The 17,211-nt window shown below is 39.3% G+C and overlaps 1 protein-coding gene across 2 annotated transcripts; it reads right to left on the bottom strand.

The window, feature by feature from the left end:
- Positions 1-342: 342 nt before the first annotated feature.
- On the bottom strand, positions 343-16,760 carry tecra (trans-2,3-enoyl-CoA reductase a). 2 transcript variants are annotated; one of them, XM_065263141.2, is made up of 11 exons: positions 16,176-16,760; positions 15,292-15,343; positions 15,114-15,158; positions 14,376-14,479; positions 9,506-9,621; positions 9,190-9,295; positions 2,240-2,312; positions 2,088-2,146; positions 1,941-1,998; positions 1,755-1,843; positions 343-1,570 (listed from the first exon to the last, which is right to left on the bottom strand). In XM_065263141.2, exons 1-11 carry the CDS (start codon positions 16,347-16,349, stop codon positions 1,397-1,399), a joined length of 1,050 nt encoding a protein of 349 aa, XP_065119213.1. In that variant the 5' UTR covers positions 16,350-16,760; the 3' UTR covers positions 343-1,396. The 2 variants fall into 2 exon arrangements, with proteins under 2 accessions (XP_065119213.1, XP_065119214.1); XM_065263142.2 differs by having other exon boundaries at positions 2,088-2,131; positions 16,176-16,759.
- Positions 16,761-17,211: the final 451 nt, after the last annotated feature.

Genomic DNA, 17,211 nt, shown 5'->3' with positions numbered 1-17,211 from the left:
TGGCAACCCTGGTATCTGTTTACTTTCTCAATATGTGATTCAATTTAAAAAGGATTTGTCTATTTAAATAATAGAAAAGTTTACTTTGAAATTCAGTTTTGATTGGTCATTGGGCTGGTTTTGTTACACAGATCTGGCAACCAAGGTTTCTATTCACTTTCTAAATATGTGATTACATTTAAAAATTATTTGTCTATTCAAATAATAGAAAAATATTGCTTTGAAATTCAGTTTTGATTGGTCTTTGGGCTGGTTTTGTTACACTGATCTGGCAACCCTGGTATCTGTTCACTTTCTAAATATGTGTTTAAATTTAAAAAGGATTTGTATATTTAAACAATAGAAAAAGTTTACTTTGAAATTCAGTTTTGATTGGTCAGTGGGCTGGTTTTGTTGCACAGATCTGGCAACCCTGGTATCTGTTTACTTTCTCAATATGTGATTAAATTCATTAAGGATTTGTCTGTTCAAACAGTAGAAAAAGTTTACTTTGAAATTCAGTTGTCATAGGTCATTGGGCTGGTTTTGTTGCACAGATCTGGCAACCAAGGTTTCTATTCACTTTCTAAATATGTGATTAAATTTAAAAAAGATTTGTCTATTTAAATAATAGAAAAAGTTTAATTTAAAATTCAGATTTGATTGGTCATTGGGCTGGTTTTGTTACACAGATCTGGCAACCAAGGTTTCTATTCACTTTCTAAATATGTGATTAAATTTAAAAAGGATTTGTCTATTTTAACAATAGAAAAAGTTTACTTCGAAATTCAGTTTTGATTGGTCATTGGGCTGGTTTTGTTACACAGATCTGGCAACCAAGGTCTCTATTCACTTTCTAAATATGTGATTACATTTAAAAATGATTTGTCTATTCAAATAATAGAAAAAAATACTTTGAAACTGAGTTTTGGTTTGTCATTAGGCTGTTTTCTTTTATACTTATCTGGCAACCCTGGTTTCTTTTCATTTTCTCAATATGTAATTGAATCCAAAAAGGATTTGTCTATTTAAATAATAGATATAGATTACTTTGAAATTCAGTTTTGATTGGTCAGTGGGCTGGTTTTGTCACAGATCTGGCAACCATGGTTTCTATTCATTTCTCCATATGTGATTAAATTCAAAACTGATTTGTCTATTCAAACAATAGAAAAAGTTTACTTTGAAATTCAGTTTTTATAGTAATAATGTCTTCTCCAAATATCTGTTCTGGTAATTTTTAATTAATTTGGCTATTTAACCTGAATTTGAAATCACTTGTTTCTTCTATAGACCTCAGGTATATCTGTCTTGAGCGCTTTATATAGTATGTTATCACGTAAAATGACTGTTACTATAAAAATGACCGGGTTCAAGAAAGAATGCTTCTCGATGACTGAGATTTTGGGGGTTTCTGTTATGGGATGAAGGGTAAGATTGGGGAGCGCAGTGATGGATACTCTTTAAACTCCTTCAGGTAGCTGCGATGTTTCCCTTTGGCCCAAACTGTCATCTGTATGAATCCCACCACAGTGAAGAACAACACAGGAACACACTGGGTCATCAATGTAAATCCAAGCCAAATTCCCAGCTAGAGAAGAAACACAGATTCAGTTGCATTCACGTCACAGTTGTAGTGTCTGTTATTTACTCTATCACTAGAGGTCAGCATTTCATATCTTTACAAGGTTTAACATCTAAAAACATTACTGTATGACCTGGAACTAAAAAATATTGTGAAAATGTAACCTTGATATTTTTGCAATCCTTCTCACCTCATATGTGTAGTTTGGACATGAGACGAGTGCAAATATCCAGGTAAATGGATTCTTGTTTGGATAGGGAATCTTCTTCACCTTAGATCCTTGATGGGGAAAAATCTTATTGTTGATATATAATGAAACCACAGATGTTTTCATCATTTATGTATTTATGATGATATGTGTTTATTGAGATCTTACCAGATGGCCTGAGATTTCGCAGAGCCACGTGAATTGAGAAGGTGCCGATTTGACAGAGCTGTGAAAATAAAATTTTACCATAAGTATAAGACTGATAAAAAAATTATATTTCGTAAAAACAACATTACAGAGTAAAAAAATGCTCACTAGAAAGATTACAAGTGCTGTCTTCACCTGCCTTTCTCCATAATCTGCATGTAAACAGACTGACAGCATTTCAGTGCATTCAGAGTATTGACAATGTTCACTTAAAACATGAAAGACATGAAAATGAAATGTCATATAGAGATATTTCATACGTGGAGGTGTGTAGAGAGGGTGATTGATGTAATAAGCCATCCATGCTGCAAAGCACCAGTAACATGAACAATTCTGTAAAAGATTAAAGTCCGTTTAAAGTTGGATTAAATATGTGTTCTGAGTTTGTCACACCACAGAAATATGTGTTATTACCCGCCCAGCCAAATTTAAATGAGAAAAAATGCCAAAATAAATAAAATAAGTTATTAAAATCTTGGAAAATAGGTAGAATTCTTTGCTCTCAAGCGGTGGGGGCGTGTCCGGTTGCTGCTCTTAAACCACGCCCACTTATGGGAAATCTGCTATCTCTCTCAACTTTCAAAGGCCCTGTCCCAAATGGCTCACTTCATGGGACTTTTGGTCTCGTGGCCTTAAATTGTGCATGCTCGCTTAGTTTATGAGTCTGTAGGGTGTCCCATCTCTCATTTTTACACTCTGTAGTGTGCTCATCAGCGCCCCCTTGCAGCAGGCTTGCCAGAAGTCTTTGCGAAAGAGCAATCAGACGACGAAAGTGAGGAGTTCACACTGATGGGCAAATTCTCTTCCTATTTCCGGCATGACGCTCAAGTCTGACCCAAAATATGACTCTGGTGCGCCCTCGTGGACTCGCCTCAAGAGTCCCTAGGCTCTGCACTACTTGATGTCATCAAAGTGTGGACTCTGAGGAAGTCCACAAGTTTGGAGTGTGCCATTGGGTACAGGGCAAGTGTCTACGAGTCCGTAGTGTGTCCCATCTGTCATTTTTATGCTACAAAGTGTGCTCATCAGTGCCCCCTTTGCACCCTTGATGCTGTCTTCGGCAAAGCCCGCACTGCTGCAGGCTTCACGCACTTTACCAACCCAGAAGTCCTTGCGAAAGAGCAATCAGACGATGAAAGTGAGGAGTTCACACTGATGGGCAACTTCTCTTCCTATTTCCGGCATGACGCTCAAGTCTGACCCAAAATATGACTCTGGTGCGCCCTCGTGGATTCGCCTCAAGAGTCCCTAGGCTCTGCACTACTTGATGTCATCAAAGTGTGGACTCTGAGGAAGTCCACAAGTTTGGAGTGTGCCATTGGGGACAGGGCAAGTGTCTACGAGTTCGTAGTGTGTCCCATCTGTCATTTTTATGCTACAAAGTGTGCTCATCAGCGCCCCCTTTGCACCCTTGATGCTGTCTTCGGCGATGCCCGCACTGCTGCAAGCTTCACGCACTTTACCAACTCAGAAGTCCTTGCGAAAGAGCAATCAGACCAATCAGACGGCAAAAGTGAGGAGTTCACACTGATGGGCAACTTCTTTTCCTATTTCTGGCGTGACGCTCAAGTCTGTCCCAAACTCCAACTCTGGTGCGCCCTCGTGTACTTGAGTCAAGGGTCCCTATAGTCTGCACTACATGATGTCATCAAAGTGTGGACTCTGAGGAAGTCCACAAGTTTGGAGTGTGCCATTGGGGACAGGGAAAGTGTCTACGAGTCCGTAGTGTGTCCCATCTGTCATTTTTATGCTACAAAGTGTGCTCATCAGTGCCCCCTTTGCACCCTTGATGCTGTCTTCGGTGAAGCCCGCACTACTGTAGGCTTCACGCCCTTTACCAACCCAGAAGTCCTTGCGAAAGAGCAATCAGACCAATCAGATGACGAAAGTGAGGAGTTCACACTGATGGGCAACTTCTCTTCCTATTTCTGGAGTGACGCTCAAGTCTGTCCCAAACTCCAACTCTGGTGCGCCCTCGTGTACTTGAGTCAAGGGTCCCTATAGTCTGCACTACATGATGTCATCAAAGTGTGGACTCTGAGGAAGTCCACAAGTTTGGAGTGTGCCATTGGGTACAGGGCAAGTGTCTACGAGTCCGTAGTGTGTCCCATCTGTCATTTTTATGCTACAAAGTGTGTTCATCAACGCCCCTTTGCACCCTTGATAGGGTCTTCGGCGAAGCCCGCACTGCTGCAGGCTTCACGCACTTTACCAACCCAGAAGTCCTTGCGAAAGAGCAATCAGACCAATCAGACGACGAAAGTGAGGAGTTCACACTGATGGGCAACTTCTCTTCCTATTTCTGGAGTGACGCTGAGGTCTGTCCCAAACTCCAACTCTGGTGCGCCCTCGTGTACTTGAGTCAAGGGTCCCTATAGTCTGCACTACATGATGTCATCAAAGTGTGGACTCTGAGGAAGTCCACAAGTTTGGAGTGTGCCATTGGGGACAGGGCCAGTGTCTACGAGTCCGTAGTGTGTCCCATCTGTCATTTTTATGCTACAAAGTGTGCTCATCAGCGCCCCCTTTGCCCCCTTGATCCTGTCTTCGGCGAAGCCCACACTGCTGCAGGCTTCACGCACTTTACCAACCCAGAAGTCCTTGCGAAAGAGCAATCAGACCAATCAGACGACGAAAGTGAGGAGTTCACACTGATGGGCAACTTCTCTTCCTATTTTCGGCGTGAAGCTCGAGTCTGTCCCAAAATACGACTCCGGTGCGCCCTTGTGGACTCGAGTCAAGGGTCCCTACGGTCTGCACTACATGATGTCATCAAAGTGTGGACTCTGAGGAAGTCCATAAGTTTGGAGTGTGCCGTTGGGGACAGGGCCAGTGTCTACGAGTCCGTGGTGTGTCCCATCTGTCATTTTTATGCTACAAAGTGTGCTCATCAGCGCCCCCTTTGCACCCTTGATCCTGTCTTCGGCGAAGCCCGCAATGCTGCAGGCTTCATGCACTTTACCAACCCAGAAGTCCTTGCGAAAGAGCAATCAGACCAATCAGACGAACGAAAGTGAGGAGTTCACACTGATGGGCAACTTCTCTTCCTATTTACGGCGTGACGGAAAGTTTGGAGTCTGCCATTTGGGACAGGGCCAGTGTCTGTAGTGTGTCCCATCTGTCTTTTTTACACTCCAAAGTGTGCTCATCAGCGCCACCTTTGCACCGACTGCTGCAGGCTCCACATACTTTACCAACCCAAAAGTCCTTGGAAAGAGCAATCAGATGACGGATGGGAGGAGTTTAAACTGATGAGCAAATTCTCTTCCTATTTCTGTCCCAAAATACGACTCTGGTTCGCCCTCGTGAACTTGCTTCAAGGATTCCAAAAATCTGCACTACATGGTGACATTTGTGCCATTTGGGACAGGGCCATATACAGCTGCAACCTGAATGGATGCTTGTGATTGTGTTAAGCCGAAAGTATACTAGGGACGTCCGCGTATGCGCGCCGTCCGCATGACGTCATTTTCGTCATCGAGAGGGTCCGCGGCCGGCCGCGCGGACCGTCCGCGTGCAGCCCAAAGTTTGAGACCGCGCGGACAGTGCGCGTACAGTCCGCGTACAACAGCGCATGCGCGAGAAAATATTTATACAGTTCATTCCACTATAAACAATTATACAAAGGAAACAGACAGCATTTGCACACACACTATGGTTTTTCTTCTTTAACTTTTACTTCTTCAAAGAACAGAAAGCTCTGGAGCATGTTTGTTTGATTCCTGTTCTTGTTGTCTTGTTGTTTGTTCTAAACTGTGTTTGCAATGGTGGATCAGTTACTTTTCTTCACCTATCCTAATGTTTTAATGTACTGTAAATGTCGCCAAATCAGTGCTGCCCTGACAGCCTGTTAGACTAATAATTTGAATAAGAAATCATTTGTATTGCGTATAGTGTCGAACGCGGCCATCCGCGTGTAGCCGCGGGGACTATACTCGAAAAGCTGCGCGGACGCGTGCGCGCGCGAGCCGGACGCGGACGCGGAAAAAAAGTATACCGCGGCCTTTACCATTTAAGCCCCGCCCAAATACTCCTGAACTTTTAAAGGAAAACAGCACCGTTTTTCAATATGTTACTATGTTTTTACCTCAACTTAGATTAATTAACACATACCTATCTTTTTTCAATATGTGCACTTAATCTTTGTACAGCGCGTTATTAATTAGCATTAGGTATTAGCATTTAGCCTAGCCCCATTCATTCCTTAGGATCCAAACATGGATGAATTTAGAAGCCACCAAACACTTCCATGTTTTCCCTATTTAAAGACTGTTACATGAGTAGTTACACGAGTAAGTATGGTGGTGGCACAAAATAAATGTGGCGAATTTTTAAGCAGATAAAAATGAGAACTATATTGTATGGCCGAAGAGCACTTAGATTGCAGCACTTCGACCTCGGCACGCAATAATATTGACAGCAGGCCCGGCTCTAGATATGAGATGAAAGGTGGGCCAAGTAATATTCCAGGTGGGCTGGTCGGATTGGGGGTTCTTAATGCTTTAATCTCCCATGTCTTTAGTTTTATTATCATATATTTAAGACTAAATTGTTCAGTGGCGGCTCGTGACTGATCATATGAGGGGAAAATTCAAAATATGTGTTCGGAGTGTCATGTGTGTTGCACTTTTTTCAAAATATGTGTTATTTTGCGTCATGTGAACCATGTGCATCACATGTTTTGTCAAAATAAGTGCCTGCTGCACACGTGTCAAAACCGTTTATGATAAAAGAGACGCTCACGTTCACAAAATACACGCAAGACACTCCCTTAACGGTAAACTTAGCCTGACGTTGTCATACTCAATTCTAGTCAGAATTTGAGTCTGATACCGCTCCATTGGGCTATGATTATGAGGCGTGTCTCAACCGAAAAATGCCTCTCCACTCAATTGGATAGACTTATGACCAATCAGAGCAACTGAGTGTGTGACGTATGTTGAAATGACGTCTTTTGCAGCCTGACCGAACTGCTAGTTATTTCGCTACAATTACACTAACATTGTGATTATACTAGCGAACGTACATCAACACCTACTATGTTTACAACATTTCATTTATATCACAACATTTAGTATTTACTAAGTCATACAATAAGACTATCTCTTACCATTTGTACATTAAGTGAACTTCATCCACGACGATACCCATTACGTTTGCTTGAAAAATATCGGAGCCTAGCATGTCCCTCCACTTATTCACCAGCCATGATTCCGGGCTTCCGAAAAGAAGCTGGCAACGACCGCTAATTATATCCATCTCGTCGTGCACGCCGAATTGCATCGCTATGATACCCATTTCAGTTGCTTCTTTAAAGGGATAGCTCGGCCAAAAATGATATAACAAAAATGAACCAATATTTACTCACCCCCACGCTGTCCGAGTTGCATATGTCCATCGTTTTTCAGACAAACACATTTTCGGATATTTTAGAAAATGTTTTAGATCTTTCAGTTGATTAAATGTAATGTTACGGGGTCCACGACCTTCAAGTCCAAAAAAAGTGCGTCCATCTTTCACAAATTAAATCCAAACGACTCCAGGATGATAAACAAAGGTCTTCTGAGGGTACAACAACTGGTGTTGTTGTAGAAATATCCATATTTAAAACTTTATTAACGAAAATAAATACCTTCCGGTAGCGCCGCCATCTTAGACTCCTCTGTATTCAGGAGAGAGTATTAGCGTAGTGTACGCACTTTTCTTAGTGACGTATGACAAATTCGGAGGGCGGGGGCACAGAGCAGCAGCAGAGTAGCCTCCGTAGGCTGCGTAAGCTCTCATCCTGAATGCGGACGCGACTAAGATGGCGGCGCTACCGGAAGGTAGCAACTCGGACAGCTTGGGGGTGAGTAAATCATAGGTTTAATATCATTTTTGGCAGAACGATCCCTTTAACTTGGTCTTTCATAAGTGCGATCAACTTTTGCCGAAGGACGGCAAAAACATCTTTCCGATCAACAAATGCCTTGATCGCATTTCTCTGTTCCTCTTTTAAAATCAATGCTCTGTCGATATTTTTTAGAACAGATTCAATGTCAGAAATAATCCACACATCTGAATTCTACAGCGGCAGCCATTTTGTTGTAGATAGATTCAACACACGCGCTCTTTGGTGACGTGGTTGATTACGTTACTGTTGATCATCTGTCCATCATGGTATAAAGCCCGCCCTGACAATTTGATTGGTCGACCGGGTCTCGCATAGTAGCTCACTAGCATAGTAGCAAACCCCAGACCGATCTTCCCGTTTTCAAAATGTTGTGGGCGGGGCTAAGATCGGCTGGCACCCAGGCTACAGTAAACTATGATTACGCATGAAATTATGCGACTCTTTTATCATAAACCCTTTAGACACGTGATACACATAGGATCTCTTGATCCACAGAACACATATTTTGAAATTACGAACCACACACATGACGGGCTATATACATGCTGTGACAAACTTCACATCGAGCCCCCACGAAAAAGAAGTCGCCGGCCGCCACTTCAATTGTTAGGGTTGTTTGTTATTGTTGTGTTTGTGTTTTCTTCATTTTTTATATTTTTTTGTACATATTTTGGACTTAGTAACTTACTAAAAACTAAAAAATTTATTTAATCTAAAATGCTGTTTTTATTATGAATTATACTCACGTCTGTTAATATAGTATAACATTACAGATTTTTGGCCAAAAGATTGCCTGTTATGTGCTGTGGGGCCAGGTTGTGCCAAGTCCTTGATTGGATGGGCCAGGCCCACTCTGAACCCCCCCCACGTGGAGCCGGGCCTGATTGACAGAAGTTTGAGCGAGAGGGGGAGTAGTCAGGAGTGATGATATTACTGCACGCCGAGGTCAAAGTGCTGCAATCTAAGTGCTCTTCAGCCATACAATATAGTTCTAATTTTATCTGCTTAAAAAATTGCTACGTTTTATTTTGTGTCACTATACTTGGTGTAACTACTCATGTAACAGTCTTTAAATAGGGAAAACATGGAAGTGTTTGGTGGCTTCTAAATTCATCCCTGTTTGGATCCTAAGGAATGAATGGGGCTAGGCTAAATGCTTACACATTCATGAGGCCCTATACAAAGATTAAGTGCATGCATTGAAAAAAGATAGGGATGTATTCATTTGTCCTATGGGTGATGTCACAAGCACTACGTTTAGAAACAATTCTTCGAAATGACTAAATGAAAATATCCACAAATGTGATGCATGCTTACTTTGAAAATGTGGCGCAGCGGCATGGTACCATGAGAGAAGCGATGGATAAACAGCGTTTCCAAGATTCGCTTCACATAATGGAAGGAGTGACACACACAGGCTATACTGAGGAGAGTCAACAAGATCAGTTTAAAAACCAGATCATCAAATAAATGTTTATTCTTGAAACACTTGGCAACATTATTCTTAAAATACTCTTCTGGTGGGTCGTCTGTCAGAAGACACTGTTCCCACTGTTCATGGACTGAATCCAAAACACTCAATGATAAATCACACCTAAGGACACTATTCCCATTCAATGACTCTGATACTTACTGCACAACCCAATGCTTACTGGTGGTGAATTCATACTTGGGAGCGTAGATAAGAGGAAGTCTGAAGTAAAATAGCAGGTATATGACAAGTGGTCCGATGTACTCGATTAGAAACACCTGCAAGGAGCAACACACAAATATTTAAATCAATGGATGAAATCAAACTTTGATGCTCCGAATCTCATTATTAGACAAGGAAACTTTAGTCTGGATCAGGATCATATTATATCTTTCTTATCCTACAATTGTTTGATTTCTCATGATATAGATGTTTATTCATATGCTATCGAAATACAACCAATTAATCAGCAACGATGCAGAGTATATGCCTGCTGGTTTTATCCCTGTCCTGTGGGACTGTGTGAGCATTGGTGAGAAGGTGAACAGGAGGTGAATGGGATCAACACCTGGTGGTAAATGGGACCGAAGAGATTACTTGTTCTGAGTAAAGAGTAAAGAGAACTGGAGAGGTGAGAGAAAACTGAACCGAAGGACCGTATGCATGTTGTACTGACACAAGACAGAGTTACATGGGCCGCTTGAACGCATTTCAAAGCCAAGACAGACACTTGTGACTATTAATTGTGATTGGATGATACATGTGGAAGCTGTAAAATGCCTATAAACACACACATGGGATAGCCTGTACTACAATAGTGATGGCAGGAACCTGCAGGATTTCTTCAACCTAAATAAAAATTTAATTTCATTTATTCGATTTATCCTAATTTCTAATCTAATGACTTCAGGACTTGTGTTTGTGCCGAGAGAAGTCATACAGTACTAAATATACTGACTTTTGCCTGAGGAAGCCTTTTTGTCCTGAAAATTTTTTGTGCACACATGTTTTGTAACTTAATAAAGAGAGAGAAAAAATTAATGTCATTAAAACAAATTTAAAGGGACACTCAAAATATGCTAGCTCCCCTAGAGTTAAACATTTGGTTTTTACTGTTTTGGAATCCATTCAGCTGATCTTCGACGCTGGCGCTAGCACTTTTAGCATAGCTTAGCACAATCCATTGAATCTGATTAGACCATTAGCGTCACGCTAAAAAAATAACCAGAGAGTTTCGATATTTTTCCTATTTAAAACTTTCCTCTTCTGTATTTACATCGTGTACTAAGTATGACGGAAAATTAAAAGTTGTGATTTTCTAGGCAGATATGGCTAGGAACTATACTCTCATTCTGGCGTAATAATCAAGGACTTTGCTGCCGTAACATAGCAGCAGCATGCGTAGTGATATTACGCACCTGAAAATAATCCCTTTGATAACTTTTAAAGGCGCTCTAAGCGAATTGAAGCGTTTTAGACCATAAAACATTTTTTGTTACATACCAGAAACATCTCCTCACTATCTGCTTGCTACCTGACCGCTGATCAAACTGTAAAAAAACGCGATCTCTGTAGACAGCCCAGGCTTCACAAACGGCAATATCAACAAGTGGCCAAACCTAGCATCACAAAACAAAACAAAGTATTCCAGCCAATAAACGACAAAAAGGATTTGGGGGTGGGGGTTGGGCACGTTCATGAAAGCACGGAAGGGAGGGGGAGGAGTTAGCTACGCTCCGTCTGTTTGAAAACAGTTTCAAACGTCAACAATAACTAACGTCTCGCAGATTCGCTTAGAGAGCCTTTAATAGCAGTGGACTATTTCAGCTCCTCTGAAAGCTCTTTTTGGCGAGGCATGGCTCACATAAGCGTGTTCTTCTTGTGCAGAGCAAACTCCAAAAGTTTGAGGGTTTTTATCAGTCAAAGTAGCTGTAGTCCATACTTTTTTGTCGCTGGGGTATTACCCTTTGTGTACATTTATAGATGTACTACAATGTTGTACCTTTTGGGGTACATTGCTGTACCTTCAAGATTTATTGTATACATTTAAAGCGTAACTAAACCCCTGGTCAGAGCCTGATTCCGCCCACTGGCAATATTTAAAAAACGCAAGAAAAGTGGGCAGATGCCAACGGAGATAGAGGGGACGAACTAAGCTCGTACCAAGTGTGTGGTGAGATTGTAACAAGGGCGTGGTGAGCTTGAACCTGCTTACGTCACGAGTCATTTTTTGGACCCAACATCCAATAGGAAAATTCAACTGCAGTAGCCACCGTTCAACCTGAAGAGGGCAGCACTCAGACGTTTTTACACCATATATTGCAGTATTGAAACACTTTATATCCAAATGTCAAAAAAGTTACTAACATCAATGAACAGCACTAATAAAGCATCATTCTTACAGATCATTAACTAAAACAAGTTGGTTTAGGGTTTAGTTACTCTTTAAAGGTACAGTTAAAGGAAAACACCACCGTTTTCAATATTTTACTATGTTCTTACCTTAACTTAGATTAATTATACATACCTATCTTTTTTCAATGAGTGCACTAAATATTGGTACAGCACATCGTGAATGTGTTAGCATTGAGCCTAGCCCCATTCATTCCTTAGGATCCAAACAGAAGCCACCAAACACTTCCATGTTTTCCCTATTTAAAGACTGTTACATGAGTAGTTACACAACTAAGTATGGTGGCACAAAATAAAACATGACAATTTTTTTAGCGTATAAAAATTAGAACTATATTTTATGGCGGAAGAGGACTTAGTTTGCAGACCTCGGACACTGTTCTATTGACGGATGTTTGAGCGTCTTCTGTACAAAGACTAAGTGTATGCATCAAATAAAGATAGGTATGTATCAATTTGTCTAAGTTGAGGTAAGAACATAGTAAAATATTGAAAAACTGTGGTGTTTTCCTTTAACTACAGGTCCTTGAATTCTGGTTGCCAAACCTCTTCTTTGGCAAACCAAAACATTTTATTTCTGACAAGGTATTTGTTTCAGAGATCAGTTAAGCCAGTGGCCAGACGATAAATAAACACAGACCGGAAGTTCACTTTGGTTCACTTTTAGGCACATAAGTTCACTTTTAGGCACAAAACCGCCAATTAAACCATCTATATATGGAAATAAAGGTAAAAAACTATGCCTTTTCTGTTGCTGGGGTGGAACCCTTGTGTACCTTTATAAATGTACTAAAATGTCGTATCTTTTGGGGTATATTACTGTACCTTAAAGATCAATTGTTGTACTCCTAGCATTTAACTTTACAAAATTGTTCCTTAAGGTACGCACACACAATAGGTTCTTAGGGTATATTATTGCACCCCAAAAAGTACAACATTTCAATGTGTTGTTTATTCATAAAGATACAAAAGGGTACCATCCCAGTTTTGTATCTTTTTTGTGACAGCATACCATGTGTCTATATGTGAAACAGCGAGTGTATGTGCAGGGGTGCTGCTAAGGATTTTGGGCCCCATGAAAAGAATCTTGACAGGGCCCCCAACACAGCTGAGACTTTTTTCATATTAATTTTCATAAAATCATGCGCTTTTATGGTATTTTGACTTCCAATGGGGTGAGAACATTTTACTTGAATTAAGTGTTTAAGAAAAAATAAATATTATTTCACAATTTTTTTTCACCCCATTGGCAGATCATTTTGTTTGTTTTGAGGACAATTTCACTTAAATTGTATATTAATTTGTCTTAAAACTAGACTTATTTACTTAGGTCATTTTGCTCATCAAGAAAAAGCATCTTAATTTAAGAATTTTTAGATATTTCTACTGAAAACAAGACAAAAATACTAAGTAAGAAAGTCAATTTTTGCAGTGTTGAACGTTTAACTAAAACTGTGTATTGTTATTTTTTCCAGCGTTTTCTTGACCTAACATGGGCAGAAAATTGAATTCCCTTATCATGCACTTTTAACACTAGAACGGCCACCAGCAGTCATTTTAACCGTAACATTTAAACTTATGCACTGCAAAAAATTATTTTCAAGAAAAAAAATTCTTACTATTTTTTTCTTGTTTTCAGTAAAATATCAAAAAATTCTTAAATTAAGATGTTTTTTCTTGAGCAAAACGACCCAAGAAAATAATTCTAGTTTTTAGACCAAAAATATTACATTTAAAGGATGTTGTGCATAAAACAAGCAAGAAAATCTGCTAATGGGGTAAGCAAATTTTTCTTGAATTTTTCTTGAATTTAGTGTTTAAGAAAAATGTTCAAGATTTTTTTGCTTACCCCATTGGCAGATTTTTTTGCTTGTTTTATGCACAAAATCACTTACATTTTTTTTGTCTAAAAACTAGATTAATTTTCTTGGGTCGTTTTGCTCATCATGAAAAAGCATCTTTATTTAAGTAATGTTAGATATTTTTACTGAAAACAAGACAAAACTACTAAGAATTTTTTTCTTGAAAATCATTTTTTGCAGTGTGGTAATTATCTTTAACACTAGAACAAACAAGGCGTCATTTTGACCGTTTTGAAATTTGCATAGTCAATTACTTTGTCTAATAAATCATAAAGCCTTGCTGCTCCCTGACTTTTCCTAAAACTACATGCATTTTCATTACAACTAGTTTAAATATTTATTGTGTGAATAAAAACAGACATATAATCATTTCTATCTATAACGTCCACAGGCAGTCATTTTGCGCTGTTTAAATTGAGTTTTGCCAAGTTGATATTCTGCCGGCGCTATAAGTGAAGTCAAGCTGTGTTGCCTGGATTATACAACTTGGGCGGACTGAACCATTTTATGATAATTGAGAGGGGGAAAAGGGGCCCACGGACGTTTGTGTTTCCTAAACAAATTTAAAAAATTTGATACCAGGAAACAGCAAATAGAATAAAGTTAATAATTTTTACTATTAAATATTTTTTAGCACCACAATTTTGGGGGCTTCTCTGGGCCCCCTCTTACTCGTGGGCCCCGAGAATCGTCATTGTTTACCCCCCCTTTACAGCGCCCCTGTGTATGTGTTTCAAATGATTTGTGTGAACACTCACAGTTCCCCAGGAAATCTGGGCTCCCAAGTCTCTGAAGTAAAGGGTTGCAGTGGTTCCCACAGGAAGGTCCTGTAAGATTTCTTCATCTCGTAAAGGTTTTCCTTCTGAAAGCAACCATAAAGTCTTCATCTAAGTATTCAGAAGGGTATAGCCTACTGTATAAATGTAAAAAAATGGCCCGCCATTTTCTACCCTTTTACAAATGTCTGTATAAATGACAGTATTAGTGGCAGCTGTTTGTTCAAAGTTAAATGAACATTAAACATTAACAAATCTTTTTCTTTACAGAATAAAACTAAAATAACAACCTCATGCAAAGCATTCTGGGAACCACAAATCTGGAGGAAAAAAACAGAAAATGGTTGATAAGGATTTCATTTAACTTTGAACAAACTGTTGACAGTAAATAACATCAATTTAAATCTACAGTAAGTTACTGGAAAACTGCTGCAAAACTACAGCAAATGTTTAATAGTGATGTGACCCTGCCTGTGAAAATCTTTTATTTTGTGATTTACTCTTTTCTACATAAAATGTAAAGAACATGTGAAAATATAACCTTGATATGTTTAATATTGACTGAGTAAAGTCATGACAAAGATTGTAATCAATGAAAAAAATAAAACTTTAATGCTCCAAATCTCGTTATTAGATTATGAGACTTTAGATTAAATTTCACAGATAGGCTCACATACAGTATCTACTGTATAACAACTGTAATAAATCAGATGAACTCACTTGGATCCAGGCATAAAGACTGTCTGGCAGCGTACCAATGTGGATCTGTGAAAATTGAAGCCTGACACGTAAGACTTTGCTATAACTATTATTTCAATGTCATCAACTTATCATATTCCTCGCTGAAAGCTATTAAAAGAAAGGTCTCGTATGCGCTTCACTAGAGAGACGGGCTTACTTGATTTGTGGAACATTGACTTAATGTCCAAAATAGTTGCCGTTGGCTCGACCTGCAGAAAGATAAACAGCTTGGAAATATCTTCAGCTATATTTCTATTTAAACATTTACATTCCACAGGAGTCTCAAAAACGATGGGTTATTTTCAACCCAGCATTGGGTCAAAAAGGGGACGAACAAAGCCTGTTGCGTTGTTATTTAACCTATATAATGGGTTTTGTGTCAAATGTAAAAAAAATCTGCATTGTAAAAAATTCAGCATTTTTGTCAAATCAACTTATTTTTATGTTACTTTAACTTAATAAATTAAGTGAAACATTTTAACTTGTTTTTATAACTTTTTTGAGTCAAAACTTAAAATAGGTTAAATTGACTTGCAAAACCAAGTTGTTTTAACTTCATTCTGCATTTTTTTTTACAGTGTTGGTTAATTTAACCCAACTACTGGGCTCGTCCGTTTTTGACCCAACGCTGGGTTGAAAATAACCCAGCATTTTTTTTTAAAGTCTCAAAATAGTAAATAAGTACACATATATAAAATTGCTCATATTTTCCAATTGTATGTTTATTAACTTAATAATGTTTTATTGTTATTTTGGCTTCTGTATTTCTTCATATTGTATTTGTCTTTTTATTAATACAGCGCAACACTGCAATTTTCCTATGCAAGGAAAATCTGATTTACGGTACATGCATGGATAAACTCACATAGGAATTCCTAATCGTCTTCCAAAAGCAACATTATAAATTTAAAACCACATTGGCAAAAACTTACGACCTGTGCTACGATTGCAGTTGCTTTACTTAAACCATCTATAACAGATGATTTCTTTTAAATATCTATTCATTTTGCTTACTTTTATATCACTTCAAAAGTCACGTACCTTATCCAGTAGCAATAGTTTCTCCCTGGTCTTGGCATCCAGTATCTCCACCTCAAAGTAAACGATACGTTTAGGTTTTTTAGGAGGTTTTGGTCTAGGTTTGTGGGGCGCAGGTGCAGGAGCAGGTGTGCTTTCACTCTTAGCACTTTTCGCCTCTAAAGCTAATGCATCCATGATGCTGTCTCAAACACGATGGATCCTGTATTATAAAGTTATCTGTCACTTACAACATATCACCCATCAAACTTTCCTCAGATCTTCAGAGATAATCCAAATCGAAAGAAACAAGCGAGAGAGATCTCAAGAGACGTGAAGTGACGACGAACCCAGACTTGAGTGAGTTCTGAATATGCACTATCTTAACACCTGAAATCTGGCCACCCGGTTACCAGCTCTCCATACATCACAATCGCTTCAGGGTGAAGACGAAATCTGAGAGTCCTAAGACATAATCCATGGCATGCCTTTCATGAAGCTATATTTACATGCCTGCTTAGCTGAATGCCAGTCCTGTGACCTTGTGGGACTCAAACCAATCTAGTACGCTCAGCTCCCTGGCACCCCTGTCGCCTCTACTGTGTGACTCCGAATTGTGTGTTTAGGTAGTACGGACTGTAGGATAGAGGTTATTTATACCAAACAGAGGTAGCAAAACCAATAGCCACCCATATACTGTATCATATAAAGCAGTACCCAACTATATCTCGATTTTAGATCTATTTTCAAAAACAGTTGTGAAGAGGTTATTTAGCCATTTGTTACTGTAAACTAAAGGTATCTTTGCTTCTTTGATGAAGCTATGCGCTGTAAAATCACCCGGTAAGCATTAATATAGTCCTGCGATCCAAACACTCATTAGCTGAGTGGGTAAAAACTTGTTTATTTGTCAGTTGAAACATAGATCTGTCAGAATGTAGGACATCTATTTATGCATAACTACACCGCATTGATTTTGTTCATGGCCACACGACTGAACTTGCTGGCCTTAATAGAGAAGCTGCTTCTGGGGTCCCTAGAGGTTTTCACGTTCAGTCTC

This window comes from Paramisgurnus dabryanus, chromosome 3, assembly GCF_030506205.2.
Source record: "Paramisgurnus dabryanus chromosome 3, PD_genome_1.1, whole genome shotgun sequence".
NCBI lineage: Eukaryota > Metazoa > Chordata > Actinopteri > Cypriniformes > Cobitidae > Paramisgurnus > Paramisgurnus dabryanus.
The sequence above is the reverse complement of the archived record's forward strand: the minus strand, read 5'-3'. Positions and strand labels throughout refer to the sequence as shown.